The 23,509-nt window shown below is 48.5% G+C and overlaps 1 protein-coding gene across 2 annotated transcripts in view; it reads left to right on the forward strand.

Annotated features, from left to right (window-relative positions):
• The window catches only part of LOC144174720 (paired box protein Pax-6-like), a 63,206-nt gene that overhangs the window by 9,209 nt on the left and 30,488 nt on the right, over positions 1 to 23,509 (forward strand). For both annotated transcript variants that reach the window (XM_077703550.1, XM_077703551.1), the window contains exons 2-4: positions 15,195 to 15,461; positions 15,909 to 16,089; positions 21,912 to 22,278. In XM_077703550.1, the coding sequence (XP_077559676.1) occupies positions 15,283 to 15,461; positions 15,909 to 16,089; positions 21,912 to 22,278 (727 nt within the window). In that variant the 5' untranslated portion in view covers positions 15,195 to 15,282. The remainder of the gene's footprint in view (positions 1 to 15,194; positions 15,462 to 15,908; positions 16,090 to 21,911; positions 22,279 to 23,509) is intronic.

The raw sequence follows: 23,509 nt of genomic DNA on the forward strand, positions 1-23,509 counted from the left end.
CGGGCGTGAGAAGGGCTAATGCACCCGCTTAAAGGAGTACTGACACGAAATTTCAAAGCTGAGATCCGCTCTAGCAATCAAGTACAACGACAACACAAATAGGTGTCTGTGAATAAATGCATCTTTCTTTCTTTGTAGTTGTGTGTGTGTGTGTGTGTGATCTCTCTTTCGCGAACATTACCGAACCGCGCAAATTCAACTCGTGCATTCGCACTTTCATATTCTTCCCCTCGGGGAAATGCGGGGAATTTTTTCTATCAAACACCCTCGGTGAGAATTCAATGTGTGCAGCGCGTGGGCTGGTTCTCTTCGTCTTAGATGCGCATACCGCCGCTCTTTTTTGTCCTGGGCGGTCACACCTACACGTCGTCATCTATCGGCGCCACGTTTTTAGTTGTGGGATTCCGGGGGCGTGCTTCTTTCTTTCTTTGTTAAAATATTGTGCTTTTTTTTTTCTCCTTTGTCCCCGTCTCCTGGCGACAAGCTGTCAGGTGTAGGTAGGTAGACGGGGCAGCCCGCATGCATGTTCTCGTCAGCCACTGAGAACTAGAAGCTGCACTCGCGAAAGCACGCTTCCTTATCGCCTGATGCATCGGAGCGCTCTGGCAGGGGGAGAGAGGAGAACGCGCTCGGACTGGGATCCTCATCGAGTGTAGTGCGTAGTTCTGGGCAGCATTTCTGTGTGACAGACGACAGTGTCGGAATGGTATACGCGCGGAACAAAAAGGCGCCTCCATCCAGGACAATTTAGATATGTCATTCGAAGCGCAGCGTGCATTTCGTAAGACCTGTTACCATTAACAACTTTATTTCGCGAAATTGTAAGAAAGGATCAAAGTAGGGATTCAGCACGTAGAAGACACGAAGGTGGCGCCGCATACATCTCCAGGTTAGTTCGTATTATGCGCAGGACCCATAAACATGCACATTGTGTGTACGGGTATCTCAATTCTGGTTTTCGTCGTTCTATATATGGCATCAGAAAACATGTGCGCACACAATCAGCAGGATGCCATAACCAGTATTTCCCTAATGATGGCCGATTTGCAGGTTCACTGATGCTTACATCTGAGGCTCCTAGTTATTCCGGTCTATCTGTACTATATCCTAACGACAGTAATAAACGAAATGACTAGCATCAAACGAGTCTCCAAATAAGGTGAAGTGCTACACCAGGGATAGAGGGCCATTTTCACTCCCATTTTCAACTCACCAAGTGGCCCGTGACGGTTGCTGTTCAGTTCACCCTGTCACCCGAGGTGTCCACTAACACGTCTGCCCCCTAAAGCAGCCTTCTGTGTGCTGCTCGGAACTGTTGCGGCTAAGCATCCGAAAAGCAGAGGAGGAAACGCGCTCCCGGCATTGTGCCCGCGCGCTGCCCCTGTGTCCGTGGCGGCGGCGCCGGCTGGAAAGACGGGAGGGGGGTTAGGAACTGTCACTGGGCGACGCGTGCTAATTGCGGTCGCACTCACGTTCAGCCGCCGTATCTTCGCGTCGGCGACTGGCTTATCTTCTGACGTACCCTTTCTCCGGTCGCGCCGCGTGGGCTGCGCGGACTCCTCAAATGCCTTTCACTGTGGCTCTGGTTATAATGTGCGGCGCATCGCACCCTTTCTCCGCTCAAAAGTGAACGTTCATTAGCCATGCATCGTTTTGCCGGTCGCTTTGTCATCGTCTCCAGTGTCACCTCGCAGTGCCACCGTAGTTGCATGCGAGCGAAAAGGCCGAGTTCAAGGTCGTTTAGACCCGAGGGTCGTACATGCTTCACCGAATTGGCATTTGTGGTTGTCCACGACGTCTACGATAACCGAATTACTTCGATACTTCTCGTGCATCTAAATTCTGCTTGGTATAAATACAGGCTACTCCCCGCCCTATAATTAAACAGTTTCTTCCTTATCTTTTTTTTAGATATACAACTCGCAGCGTGGAGCAGATAAGAGTGTCGTCGCTTGTCCACGCTTCTTCACGCGTTTGGAGTCGCCTATGAGAGTGCTTTTAGCGCAATGAATCGATGCGGTGTGCACTTGGATTCTGAAAAAAAAAAAAAAAAAATCGCGCTCATTGCAGGGGGTTAGATTGGCACAAAATAATGCGCCACAAGCAGGGTTTGAACTTCATACATGATATCAGGCACTTGACCATCACATTACACATATAGTGCATGGTATTCAAAACTACTCTAACGTATTAATTTGCTCTTTACATCCTTTTTGGCTGAGCGAGTTTATTTCAGGGCCACACAGTTACACACTCCTAAAAAATCGCGCCGGTCGCAATTTTTTTGGGTCTGTATTCAAGAGACGCAAATTCAATTCTGGCAGCGGTCGCTACTTTTCAAGTGGAGGCGAAATGCGAAAACGTCAGTGCGTCGAGATTTCGGCGCACTTTAGATTCCAAAGTGGTCAAAATTAATCTGAAGCCGTTCATTACGACGTGCCTCAAAGTCCATCAATCAATCAATCAATCAATCAATCAATCAATCAATCAATCAATCAATCAATCAATCAATCAATCAATCAATCAATCAATCAATCAATCAATCAATCCTAAAATCAATCAATCCTAAAATCGACGGGTTCGGTTTCACGGTTTTTTAGCATTTCTATGGGGTCTCAACGAGGAAACTCGCCTTTGAATTCCGAGGCGATTGATGGAATGGTATGAATAAATGGTATATACAACCACATATACTGCACCTTAGAAATGTCTTCCAAGCAATCCATTTGCGTATAGGAATGAAATCTACTTTAATGAGGCTCGTCGTACAGGGTTTCATAGGTAGACAAGACGTTTTATAGTGGTTCTTAAAATTATGACATAGGCCTGTTAGGACATGTTGGGGCATTAGGACATGATATTGCCCCTGGAAATTATTCCAGTATTTCATTTGTGTAAATTAACTAGTGAAGCTGATCTTAAAGGTCCTCGGTGCACAGCTCTCCATAGGGATGCATGGTGTTTTATGGTGGAATGTAAAATTAGGCCGCAGGGCCTCCATATCTTCCTATAAGACCCCTTGTATTACTCCTGGAAAATATATTACCAGCAGTGCAATTATATACATGAGTGAAGCCGAAGTTAAAAGCGCTTGGTGAATAGCGCTACATCGGAATACATAGGATATTTGGAAGTATTTAATAAAGCGCGGTAGGACTTTCATATTTCAACATACACCTTATGTTGCCCCAGAAAAAATGTATTCCTAGCGAAGCATTTGTATATAGTACTACTATATACTACTATCTATATATCACTACTATATACTATATACTACCCTACTGTGGTGTCATACTTCCTATTTGGAGCCAGGAAGAATGTCTTCTGAGCAATGCATCTATGTGTAATAGTGAAGCTGACTTTAAGGATGCTTGGCGTTTAGAAGAGCGGCTTACGTATTTATCCGACGTATTTATCGGACAATCCGACAATCCGAAGTATTTTCTTTTATTGATTGTGTACTGCGTACTGCGTAACGTCGGTTTTATTAAACTTACACGGGACATTTTGTAAAAAAAAGTATCGTTGAGTCCCTTGCTGTAGACTTTTTCAAAATCAAATGAGGGCATAGCCGTTTTGCCGTAGTGAAATGTCATGTTTGACGCCGCTGCGTTGCCTACACGATAGAAGTCACTGTCGCGTAAAAAACATGCGCCCGTAAAGTTCCGAAAGAACTCCCACCCAAAATACGGAGATATCAAGTGAAAAATGCGGGATGGATCTCTTATTATATCTGTGTGTTTCTCTGTAATGCCAATTTTCTCAATGTGTAACTCCTTTTGTTTCTCTCTTATTCCTTTTTTTTTCTTTTGTGTTTTATATTTACCCTTGTGTGTGTTATGTACTTAGTAATGTCACCCTTCTCCCCTATCCTCCTATCTCTATGTATCCTTTCCTCCCTATTCCCCCCCCCCCCCCTTACACCAGCAGGCGTTCCGGTGTCAGCTCCCAAGGAGAGACAATTTGGTGGATATTCCTTTTCCAAAGAACAATAAATACATACATACATCTTTCGGGTCAGGTGCGAAAAACCAGAAAAAGTGGCAGCACCGCCAACCAAAACTGCGAAGATATATATATATATAAAAAATACCAGATGGGCGAACTTTCGGCTCAAGTGCGGGAAGGATAAATAGGTGGCCGCATCAACACAGGAATAGATGATTCGCGTTTATTTTGTTAACTCATTGACGCTAAACCCATTGACTGTATATGGGTGGGCGATCTTTGGGATCCTTTATTTCACCCCTAAAGGGCGTGGGCGATGTTTCGTGGGCGGGCGCTCGCTCGGAACTTTACGGTATTTACTTATATGAAGTGTATAATAGCAGTTAGTTGCATACACTTCCGAAACGCTTCCCTCGAATCCGGGCTGGCGCCTTTTTTCCGCAGTTTAAGTGCTTAGCTAGAAACGCTTCCTGCGTACCTGTACGCTTTTTTTTTTTTTTTCGTCCCTTCATCCGCCCTGCTTTTAAGCCGGACCCAATGCGACAGCCCCGGAATGCGCCCAGCGTCACCCCTGTACTGACAGATCGGCGGAGATAGCTCGCCTCCTTTGGGGCAGCCGCGCGCTTTTAGCGCGATGGTGCGGTGTGTCTTTTGTGTCCGCGCGGTTTTTCGCGGTGACGTCCTCCGGTCTCCTTCCTTGAAGATGCAGCGCGGTTGCGGCGAACTAGAAAGCTAGCGGGGTGGTCCGCGGGGTCACCACTCGTCGTCGCGGCTTTGTCACGGACGTATGACGTGAGGCGGCGCGGGAAAGGCGGCTTTGACGTCCCGTCCGATTCTATGCCCACCACGGCTGTGTGTGTTTGGGCGCAGGGGCGGTAAGAACGTACGGCGTCGCCATCTACTAAAAAGAGGAACTGAAATGCTCAAAGAAAACGAGGGTGCACTTGACCAGCAGCAGCCGTGTGCTTTATGTTGGAGCAGGTATACTTAAGGATTAGTGGCAAGACGTGGAGATGATCGATAAGGAATGCTGTATGCTTATTGCTGCTTTTGCTCACAAAAATCCCGACAGCCAAAAAAATAAAACATTGTACTTACAGGAAGCACGCGCATACAGCCCATGTGATGTTTTAATGCAAGCCAAAGTAAGCTTATAGTATACGTCATTCTGAATGCAAATCAAAATAGGTGTATACCTCGGTACCGTCGGGTTTCCCAGGATTGAGCTCAGAAGCACACGTGTGAAGGATCAGAAGTTTGTGGAACGCCGGTAATAACTCGCACTGAAGCTCTTCACTACTGTCTTACGGGGCGAAGGACCTTAGGGTACCTTAGGGTATCGGGCTGTCGGCGTCTCATGTCGTTGTCTCATGTCATAGCATCATGTAGTCACGGTACTAAAACACCGGGACACTCGTTTTCCAACGCCTCGAACTAGAACGCTTCGCGCTTCAAAGACACGAGACGTTTACAGCAAGGCTGTATACCTCTACCCCCCACGGCTTCATCTCCGTGGGCATAAACTACAAGGCACCAAAAATACAGATTTCATGTTCCTCCTCAGATTTCATGTTAGTAGAGATGGCCCGGGATTTTTTTTTTTCCTTTTTTCGCTAAGTGTGATGCGCGCGTGGACCTGATAGGGGTCGTATCTCTAGTTTCGTTCGATTGTATCACTTGAATGCTTACGCGCAGGTAATACGCTGATAATTATGGTTTTAGTGCCGACCCATAAGACATCACCCCTTCCGGTATTACATCACTCTGTGGCAAAATTCGGAAGTTTTTCGATATTTCTGGCATTTTTTCGGTCGAAAAGAAAAACGACTTTCGGGGCTGGAGCGGAGCTGAATGAGCGACCATAGTCTAGTTCCTTCAGATAGGACAAAGTTGTATTTTGTCTTCATGGCCCCTATTTAAGAGGATGGTGGAGAGCTGGTGGAAATAACTGGTAGGAGGGGTGGGAAAAGGGAAAGGACCTTCAAATGAGGAAGATGGATGGTGTGGAGGAGTGGTGGGAGGGCACCGGAGGAACGGGCTGGAAGGGGATATTAGTAAACACACATCTCTCCCACAATTGGAAGCACGCTAGTAGCATCGCATCGATAGTCGTGGCATCCGCGTGGATTTTTCCCTCTATGGAGCTCTCGAACCCTTCGTAGTGCGGGTGTTGTATCGCGTTCAATATACCATTGCATTCATTCGTATGCTGCCGAAGGGGAATCTTTTAGGGGCTGGGAAGTATACCTCATGAAGGTGACGTCATAACTGCCTCCACAAATGCACTATACGCACTAGAGCACATGTGCCATTTGCGTCGCTGATTTCGCTCACATTTCGCTTATTCGAAGGGCAACGAGCTGAGTCCTTTTTTTTGTGTGCGTGCCCTCTTTGCTGCATATTCCTTTCCTATTACTTACTTTTGTTCTATTTTACACTGGGTATTTTTCGTAACGTAGCCTATGGCATATGGGTGTTAGCGGACACCATTTACCATTTAAATAAATAAATAAATAAATAAATAAATAAATAAATAAATAAATAAATAAATAAATAAATAAATAAATAAATAAATAAATAAATAAATAAATAAATAAATAAAAATAAAATAAATAATGGTGACCACGTTTTTATTAACTTTAAGAACTCGACAATTGCACCAATAACAAAATCTTTACCCACACAGCCTCGACTCACTGCGTTTCTTCCTTTCGTAAATTTCGTTCTATGCGTTATTGGCCGTTCTTATTTTTAGCGCACATATATACGTCTAGTTGGGCGCGTCAAGCCAGAACGGAAGTGCGCATTCCGATAGGCGAAGCGCATGTAAATGGACACGTAAGACGGCTGCAAGAATAAACGAACCGGCCCGAACAACCTCCGAATCAATCATACGGCATGGGCGCGCGCGCACGAGCCGAGACGCCACAGCAAACTGCGCCCATCGGTCATCGTAAATGTCCGCAAGAAACGAAACACCGCGGGTCCTGAGGCCTCGTCCAGGCAATTAGTGCGAGGAATTAATTACGCCGCTTTAAAGTCTCTCTGTTTAGAAAGGAAATGCACAGTTCGTGCTCGTGGGTATACGAGTACTCACAAGACGCAGCTGCAATCCCCGCTGTGTGCACGCGTCCGTGCGGTTAAACAGGGCCGCGCAGTCCGCTGCAGCGACCTGTAGCTGAGATTAAATAGCCATGCATCGAGGCGCCGTACGTTGAGGAGACGTTTCTAGGCGGCTTTATACGACATTCGACAATCCTCCAGATATAATTATGCTGCGCTTTCTCTGCCTGTGTTTATGTATACGTATATGCATACGCGTATAAGATTTGCTCGTATACCCAGGAGGTCGTTAAGTGGGCGTGTTTTGAATTGCTCATGACTGTCGCGTTCGGTGCGCGTGCTTACAAATGAATGCTACTTTTAACGCACGTGCTGAAAATTTCCGCTCACGCGTAAAAACAAACGTAATTTCATGTCACGTGAAAAGACGTTTCGGGATTAGAGGAATTAACGCGAGAGCAGGATGTTAATTCTTCTTGTTATTCGTGGTTTAGAAAGATTACAGTTTTGTGAAAGGCGTTCATGCGTATACGTAATAACAAATGGCCGCGTCTAATCTCACGGCAGCGGCGAGAATTACCTCCAGGAAATTCTCACGGCAGTTTCCATAAAAGCTGGTTGGCCTAAAATTCGCTGAATAATATTATCTCCCAGCGTAACCAACATAACCTAACTTCACCTAACCTAACCTAACGTAAACTAACCGAACGTATCATAACCTACCCAGATCCAGCCCAACTGCAACAAGGCTAACTTAACCAAGCTCAACGACACCCAACACAACTTATATTAAACCTAATTCAAACCATTCTAGAAGTCCCGTGCATCGATATTTTCATATAGTAATAACCAGAATAAACGAAGCATTAAAAAATCACGATCGGTGAAAACTTCAAAAATCCCGGGGGCGAAAAAAAGGACTTCCCCAGTGCCGGCGTCGAATACTTATAGGACTCTGGTTAGGATACGTGTTTAGGGCAACTGCTAAACCACAGCGCCACAGGAGCAGCGGCAAGAACAAGTTTTAGATGCGACTGCATCTCATTCACTCGCCTTGTCCCTCCATACGGCGTTGTCCGCACCCCTCCCCCTACACTATAAAAAAAAATAGTTAGCGGTGCCCGGTTTCTATCCCACGACCCTGTGGGCGGAACGCGAGGTACATGGTGCTCTTCCCACTGCGCCACAAAACCGAGACAGAATCAAATGCTACGAACGCGCCTTATATCCTTGACTCATTCAAACTACGTCAAGACGCTACTGATACAACGCATGATGGGGCAATGGTTAACACTTGCAATAAAAGAAAAGAAGCTCCCACTTACAGCAACAATGATGGAGTAAAGGTCGTTGTGACAGCGAAGCCCCAAGCATACCACTTAGAGAGATTGACCAAGATTGGCCAATAAAACATAATAATAATCATAAAACATAATAATCATACGCGTTCCCGACACGTTTCACGCGATTTCGGAATAAATCCAACGGAAACACCAAGTGAACACCACGATGCGTCGCATCTACACATGGTTCCCCTCGCGAGGAGGTGGGGGCAATTGTTAAGGAATATTTGTCCCGGATAATATCTCCGGGTGGCGTGCTTAGCCAATCAGAAGCGACTGCCGCGAGAAATTTCTGGCTGCAATTCTCACAGTTGCCGTGATAATAGACACTATACCTTAACAAATGCATTCACACGGCACCCAGTTTGTTCCAGGTTTCTTAATATGATCGTCGAGCATTCAGTGCTGCAGAATTGTTCATTTATGAACTCCGGGGTGTGTATAGCTAAGAAGTGGACTCTTCGTTGCCTTCTATAGTACTGAAAGTCAAGAGGGAGAGCGAGAGAGAGAAGCCCTTTATTGAAGAGGGAAATGCAGAGAGGTTTGCCAACATGCGTAAACGTCGACACGCTACTCTGCTGCAGGAAGGGGAATGGAGGAAAGATAGCAGATTTGTAGGCAGAAGAATAGTAGAGGAAAGGGGAAAAAAAATTGAGATAGCGTCGTGTGTAAGGGCATTGGGCATAGCGTGGACTGTTCGCACTAAGTGGGGATATATGACGTCTTAGCGACGCCAGTATCTTCAAGGTAGTCAAATAATGCGTCCCGGACATCCCGTTGAGAGGAGGGAGAATGGCATGTTCCAAGTCTCAGGCTTAGCGTAATTGGTACAGGGTGGAGACATTCCATCTTCTGGGCTCCTTGCATCGCTGTAGGCGGATCACATGTTCGACGGTATTGGGGGAAGCCACAGTTGTCGCGGTATGGGCTTGGACTCTGGCCTAAACTATGTAAGTAGGCATTTGTGAACGCCGCAGAGTCGCACTCAATAAAGCAACGTTTCCAATCGCCGGAGTAGTGGTTAGGCAGCCTCAATCTCATGTGTGTGTGGGTCAATGGAGAATAGAAAATCGTGATGATGCTCCGGAAGAGGCCATAAGAGTTTTCATTCTGCCAGAGCTATAGTGACTTGGTCATAGTTGAGGCATTATTTTAGGGGCTCGGGCTGTCGTCGTCTTATGGCATCGTCATCTCATGTCGTTGTAGTATCATGTAGTCACGGTACTAAAACACCGGAACACTCGTTTTCCAGCGCCTCGCGCTAGAGCGCTTCGTGCTTCAAAGACACGGAACTTACAGCCAAGCTGTATATACCTCTACCCCTCAACGGTTTCATTTCCGTAGGCAAAAACGCCAAGGCGCCAATAATACACTTATACACTACATGCTTCACTCCTCCCTAGGTTTCAGGTTAGTGGAGATGGCCCGGGATTTGTTTTGTAAAGAAAACCTTCCTTTTGTTTTTCATTTCTAGACCCCGGCGTGCAGCGTCATCTGCTCTCTGGTTTCCCAGTACACCGCAGTGTACGGAAAGCCACTGAAGATACTTTAATTCGCGCTGGATGTGGCCGTGGATGCTGAAGCAGCTAGCAGGCCGCAGGCTCGCGGCTTTCGAATTAGAGAAAATGATCCACTGTGTCGGCGGCTGGAGAAAGATGTACCAGGTGCATTAGCGCACCCAGGAATTTTGTGCGTGTGTGTGGGATACTATATGAATAAAAAGATAAAAGAATAACTATAAATCAATAAATAAATATAAATTAACAGATAATAACTATGAAGAATAAAAATATTGTCACCTAACGAAAGACGACGCAGCTGTTTTGAAGGGAAAACAGGTTTATCGGAGCGAACCTGTGCTCCTCTAACAACTCAAAGAATACAGAAGCGGCGAAGCAGCAGTCAACAAAGTGACGTGCGCAGGCGAGTGTCGGCGAATCGAATGCCGCGGCGTCTGCTCTGCGGGAATTTATCTTTCGGCGCGGGTGTTTCTCGAACCGTCGATTTACATCGAGAACACTAGATAAAAGAAGACTATTCTAGGCTAGGGGCGTTAGGGCGAAACATTCTCCCCATCAAATGAGGCAACCCGTGCGGCATAAGAAAGAAAGAAAGGAACATGCGCTTCACTTGAAACAGATAACACAGCCTGGCGCAGCCGGGCGAAAAAAGCAAAAACGAACAAAAGTCCAATGCATGGTTCGCAGCAATAAATAAAAATAAAACAGTGTTCGAGTTTCTCTTATTTCTGACACAAAAAAAATGAAGCGTCAAAGCAGCCGCCATAACATACAAAATTCGCCTGCAGGTGGAATGTAATAATGTAATAATGTACACGCCTTTTTATAACAAAACAAAACAAAAACAAGACACGGCGAGCCTTAATTTTTGCCATTGCCCGAAGTCTCGGACCCGATCTTGGAGGTAGAATGGGAAGGAAGGGATGATGGGAGATCAGGAGGAGGGGGAGGGGGGGGGGGGGGCGTGTGTTCGAGATTCAGGCGCACGCTAAAGATCCCCTGGTGGTCGAAAGTAATCCGGATCCCTTTATAAACTACGGCGCGCCTGATCACCTGTGCGTCGGTGCGTTAAACCACACAATCAATCAATCGAAACAGCTAGACAGCTGCGCTCAAATTTCATATCGTGATCGTCAGACAATTTTTTTTAATCGCTCCCTTTCGTGCGGAAAAAAAAATTGTGGGTGCCGGTAATGGCATTTCATTCTGAATATTTGTCTGAAAGGACGCGTGCGTGCGTTTTCTCTTTAACATGACCGGTTTGAGCACAAATGTTTCAGGAGCGGCTGCGTTCTCCCGTCGATACCAGAGGTGTGCTGGATAACTAAATCTTGGTCAATTATGTTCCCATCAGTCCAAAATACATGTAGCACTCGTTAAATTAACGATCAATGAAGCCGCTGGGCTTATACAAGGCGCTTTGCTTCAAGAGCCGCTGAGACTCGAAGGGGGTATACCGCGCACTGGGGAGTCCCAGACCCGTACGAAATACACAAGTGTGCGCTCGCAGAAGAAATGAATGAATGCATGCATGGATGAGTGAATGGATGAGCTTTATGAACACAAAGGTGTCGACTTCGCCTTGTCGGGGTTGTCGGGAGAGGGAGGGGATGAAGATCTTCGCGTTTGTGTACGTGCGCATGCCGTTGGCGAAGTCCCATAGGATGCAGAAACTTGCATGGCTGCGGCTGCTGGAGATTGAGCTAAACTCTGGCAGGGAAGTATAATGCTGTTGGTTTTGCATCGGTTCCAGTCAGCTTGGAGTTCCGGACTTCCTTAGAGGACGCGCTCGATGTTACATGTGGTTCCCGTAGTGCATTGTAACGCATGTAGAGTGCAAGAAGGGGGGGGGGGGGGGCATAGTTGTAGGCAGTGGATGGTGGGAAATAATGGTGCAAATTTGTGGCCGCCCGTTATTTCGTGCGTAGTTGCGCCATTTGTGAAGAATGTCTGCGGTGAGCCCTTCATCGGTTCGAAGTATTATGGATGGTGGTGGGGAAGCCACGAGGTAGCCATAGAGGTAAAGGATGGTCATTGGGCGGTACGAGGCCGTGAAGTCGGTCCCCAGCAAATTTCCTGCCGTTGTGGCGGGTTTGGCGCGGAAGAAAAAAAAAAAAGAAAAAGGAAAGCTACTTCACGTCTACATTTGATGACGCAATGTGTATCAGAGAAATATTGCAACCTATACATTTCGGACCCATTATAAAAATAAGTTCTTGTGCAGTTACACATCATCATCATCATCATCATAATCACCACCACCACCACCACCACCAGCCTATCTACGCTTACTGCAGGGCAAAGGTCTCTCCCACTAATCTCCAATTATCCCGGTCCTGTGCTACCTGCGGCCAATTTACCCCCGCAAACTTCTTGATCTCATCTGCCCATCTAACTTTCTGCCGCCCCCTGCCACGCTTGCCTTCTCTAGGGATCAACTGTATTACCCTTAATGACCAACGGTAGACTCGCTTCGCTAGATAAAGTTCTCGTGTTAAACGTTGCCAGGTTCAGATTCCAATGGCGGCCTGTCCGGCTTCAGGGATTCTTAGCACCCTCTGCTTCGTCACAGGTCTGACCGCCGCCGTGGACATCTGCTTCGCAGCCACTGGAGACTGAGGGCCGTACGTGGGATAATTGGCGTATTCATGGGAGGGTGGCCAATCCTTCTGATAATCTACACTAAATGATTACAAGGAATAAAGTACAGAATTTTAGATGACATAAAAATAATTCGATGCCGTAAACTATGGAATTTGTTTTGGGGACCATGTGGGCGTGCCACTGAAGAACGGAAGGATACGTCTGAAGAACTCTTGGCTTACAATTGCTCTCGTTTAGCAGCAGGCCGGCGGCACTTCGGACAGTGGACAGCATGCGCCCCAGGTCGCTCACTATCGTCTCTGAAAAACAAGGGGAGGGGGACGATTGGCGTCGTTTGAGAAACAGCGAGCGGCGCGTGCCCGTTTGTGCGCGCACAGCTTGTACTTATACGTATACACGCAGCTTAAAGACACGAGGGCTTACCGCGGGACGGTGCGCCTTTTGTGTATGCGCTGGGCTACGCGCGCGAACCCTGCCCTAATCCGTCACGGCGGACAGGGCTGCGGTCGACCTGCATGCAGGCACACTCGACTGGCGCCGCACGCGACCGCGCCTCCTTCCTTTCCCATCTTTTCTTTATTACTCTGTTGACCGCCCGGTCTGCTTCGAGAGAATGCTCACTCCGTTTCCTCCTCCTATAGTTCCTCCGAGGTTGCTAGTGCTTGGCGGGCACATTTTCGCTGTGCCCTCAAACATCTCTCTTTCTTCTTTGCGGAGCACACAAGGCCGCGCCGGGACGTTCCGTCGTGTTTGCCTTTCGAGGCTGCCGCGGGTGTTTTGCTGTGCCCCCATGGGTGCCGAGCTGTGCTGACCGCTGCGCACGGTCAGCACAGGAGTGCGGTTTGTTTGCGCGGGCCTTTTTGAAGCCGATTATTGAGCACCCTAAAGCCCTTGCGGTGTCACGGTGCCTTCGTCTGCAGCAGGAACGGAAGTAGCGGTAACGACCAAGATGACTTAAAGTAACTCAAGAGCCAAAAAAAAAAGAAAAAAAGAGAAACGCTATAGAGCGAAAATAACAGTTCGTACCTGCGTGCTTGCTGTGTGTGTGTATGTGTGCGTGTGTGTATGTATGTGTTGTGCGGGCCGGCTCACTCTGATTTACTTCCTGAATAATTGCAACTACTTACGACAAATGCTATAGGAGGAGGGCGGACAATGAAAAAAAAAAAAAAAATGCCGAAGCTTGCACTAAGTCGCTCGAGGCTTGAACCATAGCGAAGATGGGGGATTTCTTTCTGTGTGAGCACTGAAGGACACACCACCACGCATTGCATTAGGTTTGAAATTGTTTATTTACATGTTCCGTCGTCGCTTTTCACTCTGGTGGTAGTAGTCATCGTCATATCCATGTACATCGTCGTCTTCCCCATGCATGACTGGCAGCCCGGATCGTTTTGCCCGCAGGCTTTCACATTTCTCCCAAAGTGGAACGCGTCAGCACACGCTACAACTGGCCGCACCCCGCTTTGCGAACTGGGCGTCTGTAGCGCGAGCTGTCTTGTGCTCCCCCCTTGAAGCGCGGACGCTTATGAACTGTTTTCTTGGTATTTCTTGCGAGCGCCACGCGCAAGCCTGGACGACGCCGGGCGCTCCTCGTGAGGCTCGTGCTCAGGTGCGAGGTAAAAGGTGGCAGTAGATATATGGTCCGGAATTTTCTGATGACGCCGCACACATTACTGCCAGCAACAACAGTCCTGCTGTGAAAAAAAAAAAAAAAAGAATTCCCTCCAATAGCCGTTCTTGTGTGGTCCCTCCATTTTGCGGTATTTTCTGACTGCATGCATGACCGCCTTCCTTCGGAAAACATGTCAATATGGGGCCTCTGACGCACAGCAGAGAGCGAGGGCGAAAGCTTTATTTGAAATTGCATTTAAGATGCCCGGTTGGTCGCCGGCATGGGCCCGACGGTGATAACGGTGGCAAAGTTCACCAAGATATTCGAAGAAAAATGATAGGTGAACACACACGTAAATTTTTACCCGCGCGTTTCCTCCAGGCGCATGAAAAACTAGGTTGAGTGATCGGTTGAGTGAGTGATTGCAATATCGCGTGAGCTAGGAAAGCAAAAACTCCGTGAGAACGATGATGCAGGCTGTTGATGGTACGAAGTGCCGTTCCGTCTCAATAGTTACATTCGGTTTAATTTACAGTAGGAACGATACGGCAAGTCGCATGCTGCGCCAACATGTGCCTACATTATTCAGCGCATATGAGGTTTAAAGCATGCGCACGTATACTTATTAAATGTTCGTGAGGCCGTTCACGTATAGTACCGCACGGGATGACCGATGAAATTAACGACGATAGCGTTGCAGTGATTGTGCCTAATTTGAAGTGGATGTTCGCACACGCTTATTTCGGTATTAGAAACGCTAAAAGAACGCACTTAAAAAAATGAACAAATGAAAATTAGTTGAAAAGTCAGCATTCGGAGTCTCATCTGTCCTCAGAGAAAGGGCGCATCTGCTTCTTCTCGGTGAGGCCAATAAGATTTGACAGGCAGGCGCATGTCGGTAAAAACATCTCTTCCCTCACCGCCTGCCGCTTCCGTCAGTTTCAGCTAAGAAAAGGTTTCTGACTAGACAAAAACCACCGACTCTGAATGTGGTGCCATCTCCTGGAACGTGTGCTTCGTTGCAGCGCATTGCTGCTATGCGTTGTGCCGCCCTTCGGGAGCGCCTGCGCAGCTCAGTCGTTCCGTGCTTTTACCGCGCAGACTGACGCGGGCTTGGGGCCCGCCGTGGTGCCCGACCGTGGAGCTGCAGCCGCTGGTTCGGGGAGCGCTGTCCGCCGCGGGGGACCACATGCCCCACAAGGGCCACAGCGGCGTCAACCAGCTGGGCGGCGTGTACGTCAACGGCCGGCCGCTGCCGGACTCGACGCGGCAGAAGATCGTCGAGCTGGCCCACTCCGGTGCCCGGCCCTGCGACATCTCGCGAATCCTGCAGGTGTCCAACGGATGCGTCTCCAAGATACTGGGAAGGTGAGCGCCACTCGGTTCGACGAGTTTTAGGGGCGAAGCAGTTTAAGGCCGAGGCTTGTCCGGCGTCCGTGCTCACGGCAAGCACCGTGTAAATCGAAACATATGTGAACAAAAGGTTCACAAACGGTTTACAAGAACAAGATAAAAAGTTCTAAAAAGGTTAGAGAGAGAGAGAGCTCCTGGAGAGCCTTGCTACGCATGCGCGAGGAGCGTTGGATTGGATTGGATTGAATTCGATTTGGATTGTATTGAAACGGATTGGGTTGGATTAAATTGGATTGAATTGGATTGGATTGGAAATCGTTTTAGCAGCAGTAAGCACTCTCACGGGTGATTTACGGTAAGAACGATCTCCAGTGCTTCACGCACTCGTTATGATTCACTTCGTGGAGATGCGTGAATTTTTTTCCTTGGGCTGACAGCGCCATTCCGCGCATGCGCACGCAGGTACTACGAGACGGGCTCCATCCGGCCGCGGGCCATCGGCGGCAGCAAGCCACGCGTCGCCACGCCCCCCGTTGTGGGCAAGATCGCCGAGTACAAGCGCGAGTGCCCCTCCATCTTCGCCTGGGAGATTCGAGACAGGCTCCTCTCCGAAGGGGTCTGCAACAACGACAACATTCCCAGCGTACGTCTCCTGCCCTCCTTCTCCTCTCACTCATACTCGCGAGCGCCTCTGAATAGCCTATCAGTTACGGTTTAACCAGTGTGCTCGCATCGCACGCTAGTTTGCTGAACCGAGTACACTGGCCCTGAAAGGAAACAATGAATCGGACGGGAACTCGAGCAATCCATCATGCAGGTTGGTAATGCATAAGGCACTGTAGGTAATGAATTTTATCAAGGAGGCAATGTATCGACACTGTATCAGTGCTGCTGGCACTGCGCAACATTGGTAACGGACAGATCGATAAGTGCCTGTACAAAGTTTGCCATGTTATCATGTATACGCTGTAAGTCCGCGTTGGTTTAAATACAATCGCAACTATATGGCTATATCCTAAAATATTCGGTTTGATGTTCGGCGCCGGGAGCTTGAAACCGAAGGGTTGAGGCCAGGAGTTCAAGTGAAACCAGAAATTTGAACTCGTTACTAGAGAGTTCGACCACACGGCTCCGTTCAAATTCAAACCGTCCGCGTGCGACAGTATTTGCGGGAGCAACACAGCCAAAACGTCGTTGCCACAAACTTGACGTCAGAGTGAGACGTTTTTTACAGGCTTTTAAGCGATGTATGGTGTTGTTTAAGTGTTTTGCTCTGGAGCAACAAGCTTGCTACGATTTCACTAGATTGACCCAAAAACACATTCGAGCGTACTGAAATTCAAAGTGCGCCGTGTACTTAAGACCATGCACGTGGGCCGCGAAAATACCAACGCAGTAAATTTTTAAAGCTTTATTTGTGGCAATCGAAATACGGAGTCGTAGAGACAATGCAAGTGCGAGAAGTCGCTTGAACCCCACGGCAGCAGCTATGGACGTGAAACAGCCCGATTCCAGGCGTGTGGGAAGGTCGCCGACGGCAGCTGAAACGGGAGAGTGGGCCGAGTTTCGGTTTCGCAACGGCCTGATACTGTCGGGCGTCGTCGTCGGGTCCGCGCTTCGCAATGACATGCGTACGCGGAGGGGGTCTGCCTAAGCACACTAATCGGGCATTATTCTGGCCGCGCCCTTCTTCCTCCTACGGAGCACACTCCACGTCCTACAGCCGGCGCGGCTCCGAAAAGTCGCATGCGTTTTTCGCCGAACTGGTTCCGGCGTTCGCGCGCCCGCCGCGTGCCTGCACGCAGTGGGCAGTCAGTAGCAGCCAGATAAAAGTAGGGAGCTCTTCGCTGTGTTATTATAATGGTGTGCGCAACAAACTCCTCTTAAAGCGACAGCCTGCCTCATCTATCGTGAAAAGTGACCGTCGTTGTGGTGCACAGTCTTTGTCATTTTTTTTTTTGCCACGACGAGAGTGCATAGGTCGCAAAACATTCAATGCACAGGCTTACGTCTCGAGCGCGGCTGGAACGTTTTATGCCGGAAAGCTAGAGAAAACACCTTCTTTGCTTACTGTAATACAATGATTTGGTTCAGTTAAACGTTAAGTTTATTATTTGAATTCTTTGAGGTGCAGAAACCTTTAGCGTTGCCTACAAAATTTTGACAAAGACTGTACATCAACACGAATGGCACCACAATAGCCGCCGCTGTAACGAGAAAAAGTGTGGTTGATTCATCTGTCATAGGCATCGGTAAAACACGAAAGTGAAATAAATGAGCAGCGAAATCTGCAGCTGAGCATGATTTGCGGGTCGGCGGCTGTCTTGTAGGTGTGCTTGGCGAGCGACGTCCTGCTGGCGGGTCGCTTCGGCAAAGGTGTACTGGCGTCATTTCCGTGACGGATATGACGTCAGTGAAATCTTGGTGTATTCCGGCATAAAACACCTTTGTGTTAAAATATAAAACCCGAAAACAAACAACCCTACGTATAACGTACTCTTTAGCACTAAAGGTTGCTTCCCCGCAAGAAGACCCTGTGTGCAGGGGTGCACCCTTTACAGGCCCCTTGCTTCGTTGTACTGGCGTCATTTCCGTGACGGATATGACGTCAGCGAAATCTTGGTGTATCTGGAAATAAAACAATTTCGTGTTAAAAAATACGTAAAACACATTTCCGTTCGTGTGGGACTTGAACCCGGGTCGCTAGAGCAGAGGGCAAGAGCGTTGCCGCTGCGCTAACCCTGCCAGAGTGGAACTAGAATTGGCCTGGTGCGTGTACCGGGACGCGTGAACGTGATGGCTCGTGAGTGGAACAGATGCACGTGGAAGAGAGCGCTCCCTGTGGGGAAGCTGTCGCGTGAGTGGCGGCCGGTCTGTCTGTCGAAGCAATTCGCGCCAAAAGACGGATAAACGTAAACTACGAAAGAGGCGCAAATTCGATGCAGCAATAAAGAACTGTTTGATAATCGCTAGGGGTTCAGCCTTCCGAGCAGGTAAGCAGGAATTTTTCCAGCCTACAATATAAAATTGTGTCACCGAAGTGAGGTCGAGCTTTCCAGTTACCTTAGCATCGTGGAGGCTTTCACGCTGCCTGTGAAAGTTGTTCGCTGAGACGACAGGGTTCACGCAGCTCCTTGAAGCATTCGAAAACCCTCGAACTTTAAAAACTTGTTTTCAAGGCCTTGAAAGTCCTGGAATTTTTAAAGAAACTTAAAAGCCCCGAACTTCTTGAATTTGCCTTTTCATGAACATAAAAACAATGTATACAAGGCTACGTGAGGAGTGAGTGATTATTTTTTATTCATCTTTTTGGGCCAATAAAATTTCAAATTTTCTTACACACTGAGAGCACTTATTTGTGTAAACTCTAACAAACAATGGTGATAAATCGCCGAAGAAGGAAATGTCGCTGGAGCTATTTCCCCGAAAAGGGGACTCGTCTGAAGTCAAGTCGCCTTTTTGAAGCGTTGGCTGCATCGACGTTCCTATTTTCCGACAATTTTTCATCATTTCAGGCCTCTATCTTCCCTTGAACATCGGTCTCATTTAGATATCTAACAGACATTGTGTTCCTTGAATATCCACTCACAGAGCCTTGAAATGCCTTGGAAACCCTCGAAATTTGTCACCAGCGTGAAGCGTAAGCGCGTTGTTCTCTCGGTGGCGATCGAAGCGCGCTGACCGCGATCCCCTACAGATTCGCCACTGCTGCTGCCTCTTTCGGATCCGTGCCGTGTTGCCTTTTCTCCGGCGTGCCCGCATGGGAAATGCCGCAGCCACGCGCCCGGCTCGGCGGTGTCGCCAGCGGAGCTCGATCGTTGAGGGCGCGGCGTGGGTTCGAGGAAGGGCGAGCGGACGGCCCTGTTCCCGGAAACAATGACCCAGCGACGCTTTCCGTTGCAAATCCAATTGTTGCGCCGAGCCGGCTGCGCCCGTCTTGTTTCGCGAGACGGTAGCGGCCGACGGTGGACACGTCTGCGGCGGCGCCTCCTCGGCCCCGCGTTAAGTCATTCTCCGAATTCACTGACGGCTGCCGCGTGACGCGTGGATCCCCCCTGAACTGTGTAGAAAAAAAAAATGAGAGGAGAAAGAACTGAGGAAAAAAAAAAACAATAAAGAAACAAAAACTGGCTCACTGTGCATATATGTAGGCGGTTATTTGTGGGGAACGACGAAGGGGTTTTATAATTGCGGCGCGAGTTATCTATTGACGTACCCGCATATTTGGGCGCTTACGCGAGGACATGATTGACCGAGTGCATGTGTGCTATAGTCAAGCAGCACGCATTAGCTCGCACCACAAGCCCGTGCCCAATTCAGAGAGATAAAAAATAGTGTGAACTCCCAGGTGGCAATTGCCGGATAGATGCGTAGGCAACTCTTCTGTACATTGAGCATTCTTAAAGTCAGCTTCACTATTATACACGAATGTTTTGCTGGCAAGAAATTTTTTGGTGGGCGTTATACGAACTCTGATATCATGGTAAGGTGGCCCGATAGTTTTTATTGAATACCTCTTAAGACTCCATGGGTTTCTCTCGAGCCCCTTTATAAAGTGGGCTGCACTACTTTGCACAAGTCTATTTTCAGGAAGACATTTTTCTAAAGGGCAATGTATTGTCTTAGATAAAAATATGAAGTCGCCAGGGCCTTATATTAAATACCTTCATAAAACCGCAGGTATTCCTACCGATACCGAACGCTACTCACATATTTCTTTCAAGTCGGCTTCACAACTATGTAAAAGTGCATTGCTTGGAAGACGCTTCAGGGGCAATATAAGCGGTTTTATATGAAAACATGAAGACGCTGTGGCATTTTATTAGTGGCATTTTCGCATGCAGCGAAAGGGTGATGCGGACAAACGGGTTTCCCGTTGAGCCGACATTGAAATGCTTAAACATTTAAAACCAGAATGTCTTCGCATCCGTAAGAGCAATATCGGTTGGGAACGTTGGAAACATTGCAAAGGAGGGTTTTGCGGATCAGGGTCATTTTTCAGTTCCACATTACTGACCTTTCTCTTCCAAACTTGCATTCCTGCAACCTTCGCTGGTATACTTTCACTACGAAAGAAAAAGAACGAGACAGGAGATGGGTGAATAATTTTAAAGGGATGGGGTGTTGGAACGAGTGTATACAGCCTGAACGAAAAAAAAATATAATAAGAGGCGGCGGTAAAGCGGGCACGTATAGATGCGATTCTGACTGATTTGGGAGAGTCTACTTGAGTCGCGAGTGTCTGGGCAATGATCATTCTCCACAAATCTACGATAGAGGATGACGCAAGGAAGCCCCGAACAGCGTTGGAGCGAGTAGGCGGCGTTATGAAACGCCGCTGTCAAACCGCGAGTGGACAAGGGGATATGTAGGCAGCAACGACAAGTGCGTGGTCTGACGCAGAAAGCACGGGTTTATATTGAGCATGCGAGCGCCCGTCGCTCCCTTCCGTATGCAATCGGCGTTCTCTTTTCGGCTTCGCCCGCCCCACGAAGTGGGTGAATGAGAGCGGTTGCAGTTTGGGAAAATTATGTTCACAAATCTTCAGCGACATATACGCACATGGCACTCAGAAAGAAACAAACAAAAGACTGAATTACTTGCCTTATCTGAAACCGCCTCCCGGTTTTCCACCTCACTTCACGAAAAAAGAGTTTTTTGTTTGTGCTCGTCGTACATCGGGGAAAGTTTAGTATGTATGCGTAAGTTTAATGAGACGAGCGTGCATTTGTTACATCTTGTCCAAAGTCGGCCTACAGTACACGTTTTTACCAATGTCTCGGTGACAGGTTTTGACGGCCGCACATTGCACGAATGATTGGTGTATGTATATACAGGACCGCCCATTCCTGGCCCGTAAATTCATTGGCATAGGTACACAGGCTCAACTTTACTCCGCCGCTTCTCCTTTCCTTTCCTGACAAACGCGTCATGTCCGCTGGGATACATTTTGCCCAGATATTTGCCTTGTCCTCAGGCACTACCGGATTAATACGTAAAAACAAGGATTTTTAGTTACGTCTTCGCATCTCTGCGATGTTCTCCCAATTTTCGCCGACTCCTCTTTCTATGCGCTGCAGTGGTACTATGAAATGCTTCGAATAAAGCGATATTTCAAACAAAGTGATCAGAGATCATTAGCATAGCGGCTAGCGTACGCTAACGCTACGGCGGCACGTTACCGGGACTCGACCACTCATGCGCGCGCTGGGTAGGTGAGGAGGTCGCCTCTCAACCGGAACGAATGCGTGCACCCGTCGGGTCCCGACACCCGCCGCCGTAGCTTTAGTGTACGCTAGCTGCTATGCTAAAACTATCCGTTTTCTTATAACGAGGATTTACTGTACTGCAAACATGTTCACGATTATTTTAGGGTTTGCAAACAAACAAGAAGAGGCGAAAGTGCTGCCAGGTTTCGCTGAGCCTCTCTGGTTTCCCTGCCCTTCTTTTTCGTCGCACCCGCAGGTTTCCTCCATCAACCGGGTTCTGCGCAACCTGGCCGCGCAGAAGGAGCAGCAGCAACACCACCAGCACCAGCAGCAGACGCAGCACCACCACCACCACCAGGCGGCTGCGGCGGCGGCTGCAGCGGCGGCGGCCGCTGCCGCGGTGCACGGCGGCGGCTGCCCGGAGTCTGTGTACGACAAGCTCCGCATGCTCAACGGTCAGCCCTGGCCCTGGTACCCGGCCAGCGCGGCGCCGCCGCCGCCGCTGTCCGCCGCCGCGGCCGCCGGAGGGCCCGCGCTGGCGCCGCCCAGTCCGCTGGCGGGAGCGCTAACGCCGTCCGCGCTCGCTGCCGCCGCCAGCCCCACGGCGCACGACGCCAAGAAGGGTGAGTGTGGGCCTCTGAAAACTGGGCAATGTTACTGCGTTTGCCCGAATCTAACGCGCCCCGATTGTTAGTTTACTTGGGAAAATTCAGAAATGTATTTGCTCCCGATTCTGCCACGCATTAAAACATGACACCATGTTAAGCCCTGGTAGGAGACATGTTAGTTTAGAAGACATTTTAGGTACGCCAAAATTTACTCACGGGATGTTGGCGGATTGTATAGATTGGATTGAGTGCTGCGAAGCCGATTTCGCTTTTCCAATTGTAACGCGCACAGAAATTTTAGACTTACGTTTAGCAAGAAAAGATGCAAATACGGTAGTTGCCGCAGAGAGAGAGAGAGAGAGAGAGAGAGAGAGAGAGAGAGAGAGAGAGAGAGAGAGAGAGAGAGAGAGAGAGAGAGAGAGAGAGAGAGAGAGAGAGAGAGAGAGCAATGTACTTTTTTCTGAAGGCAGCGATTGGCTGGCCAGATGGTCCCTGTCCTGCTACTCAACACTGGGATATAAGGACGGGGAGTAGAAGCAATGAGCTGTCAATTAAGAAAGTGCTGAACTATGTATATTATGTCCGTATACAGATCTATGGCTTCAATACAGCACGACTGAAATAAAATGACATTTAATGAAATGTATTTATTTTCCATAAAACGTACACAAAACTAATGGCGCGGGAATGGGGAAAAAGTTGCTCAAGAACAACTTGACGGGCCCGAGAACCCGCATGCAGCAGCAGGATGGTGGGCGATCACGTGCATTATTTCCGCCGTGACAGCTCCTGCACTGATCTTGTTTTTAACGCTGTGGCACCTTGTATCACCGAGCTTCCTTACACTAGCGCGGTAAATCTTCTAAGTTTGGGCAGGTATACCTAAAGGCATACAACTGAAGATTGTTTCACTATAGGTCAACGCAAGTGGCAGCGCTCGAGCGGGCGAGCTCTGTTCGGTTATGCGCTGTAGCTGACGGAACACACACACCTGCAGCGCCGCACACCGACTATTCCGGGTGTTGCCTAGCAACGCCTTTCCTAGCTCGCGCAGCCTATGACCTTGATTGAGAGGCTTCACACCCCGACGGAACGGCGCTGCCTAGCTAACGCTCTTTTTGGGCTTCTTACGGCCGAGAGCAGCCGCCGACGCATTCCGGTGGCCGGAAACACCGCTGTATTCGTTTTTCGATGGCACGGGCCGTGATTGGGAGGCTTCATACGTACATGATGCGAATGTTCTAAG

Source organism: Haemaphysalis longicornis, unplaced genomic scaffold (assembly GCF_048455015.1).
Source record: "Haemaphysalis longicornis isolate Haplotype H1 unplaced genomic scaffold, Haemaphysalis longicornis Haplotype H1 scaffold_3, whole genome shotgun sequence".
In the NCBI taxonomy this organism is placed as follows: Eukaryota; Metazoa; Arthropoda; class Arachnida; order Ixodida; family Ixodidae; genus Haemaphysalis; species Haemaphysalis longicornis.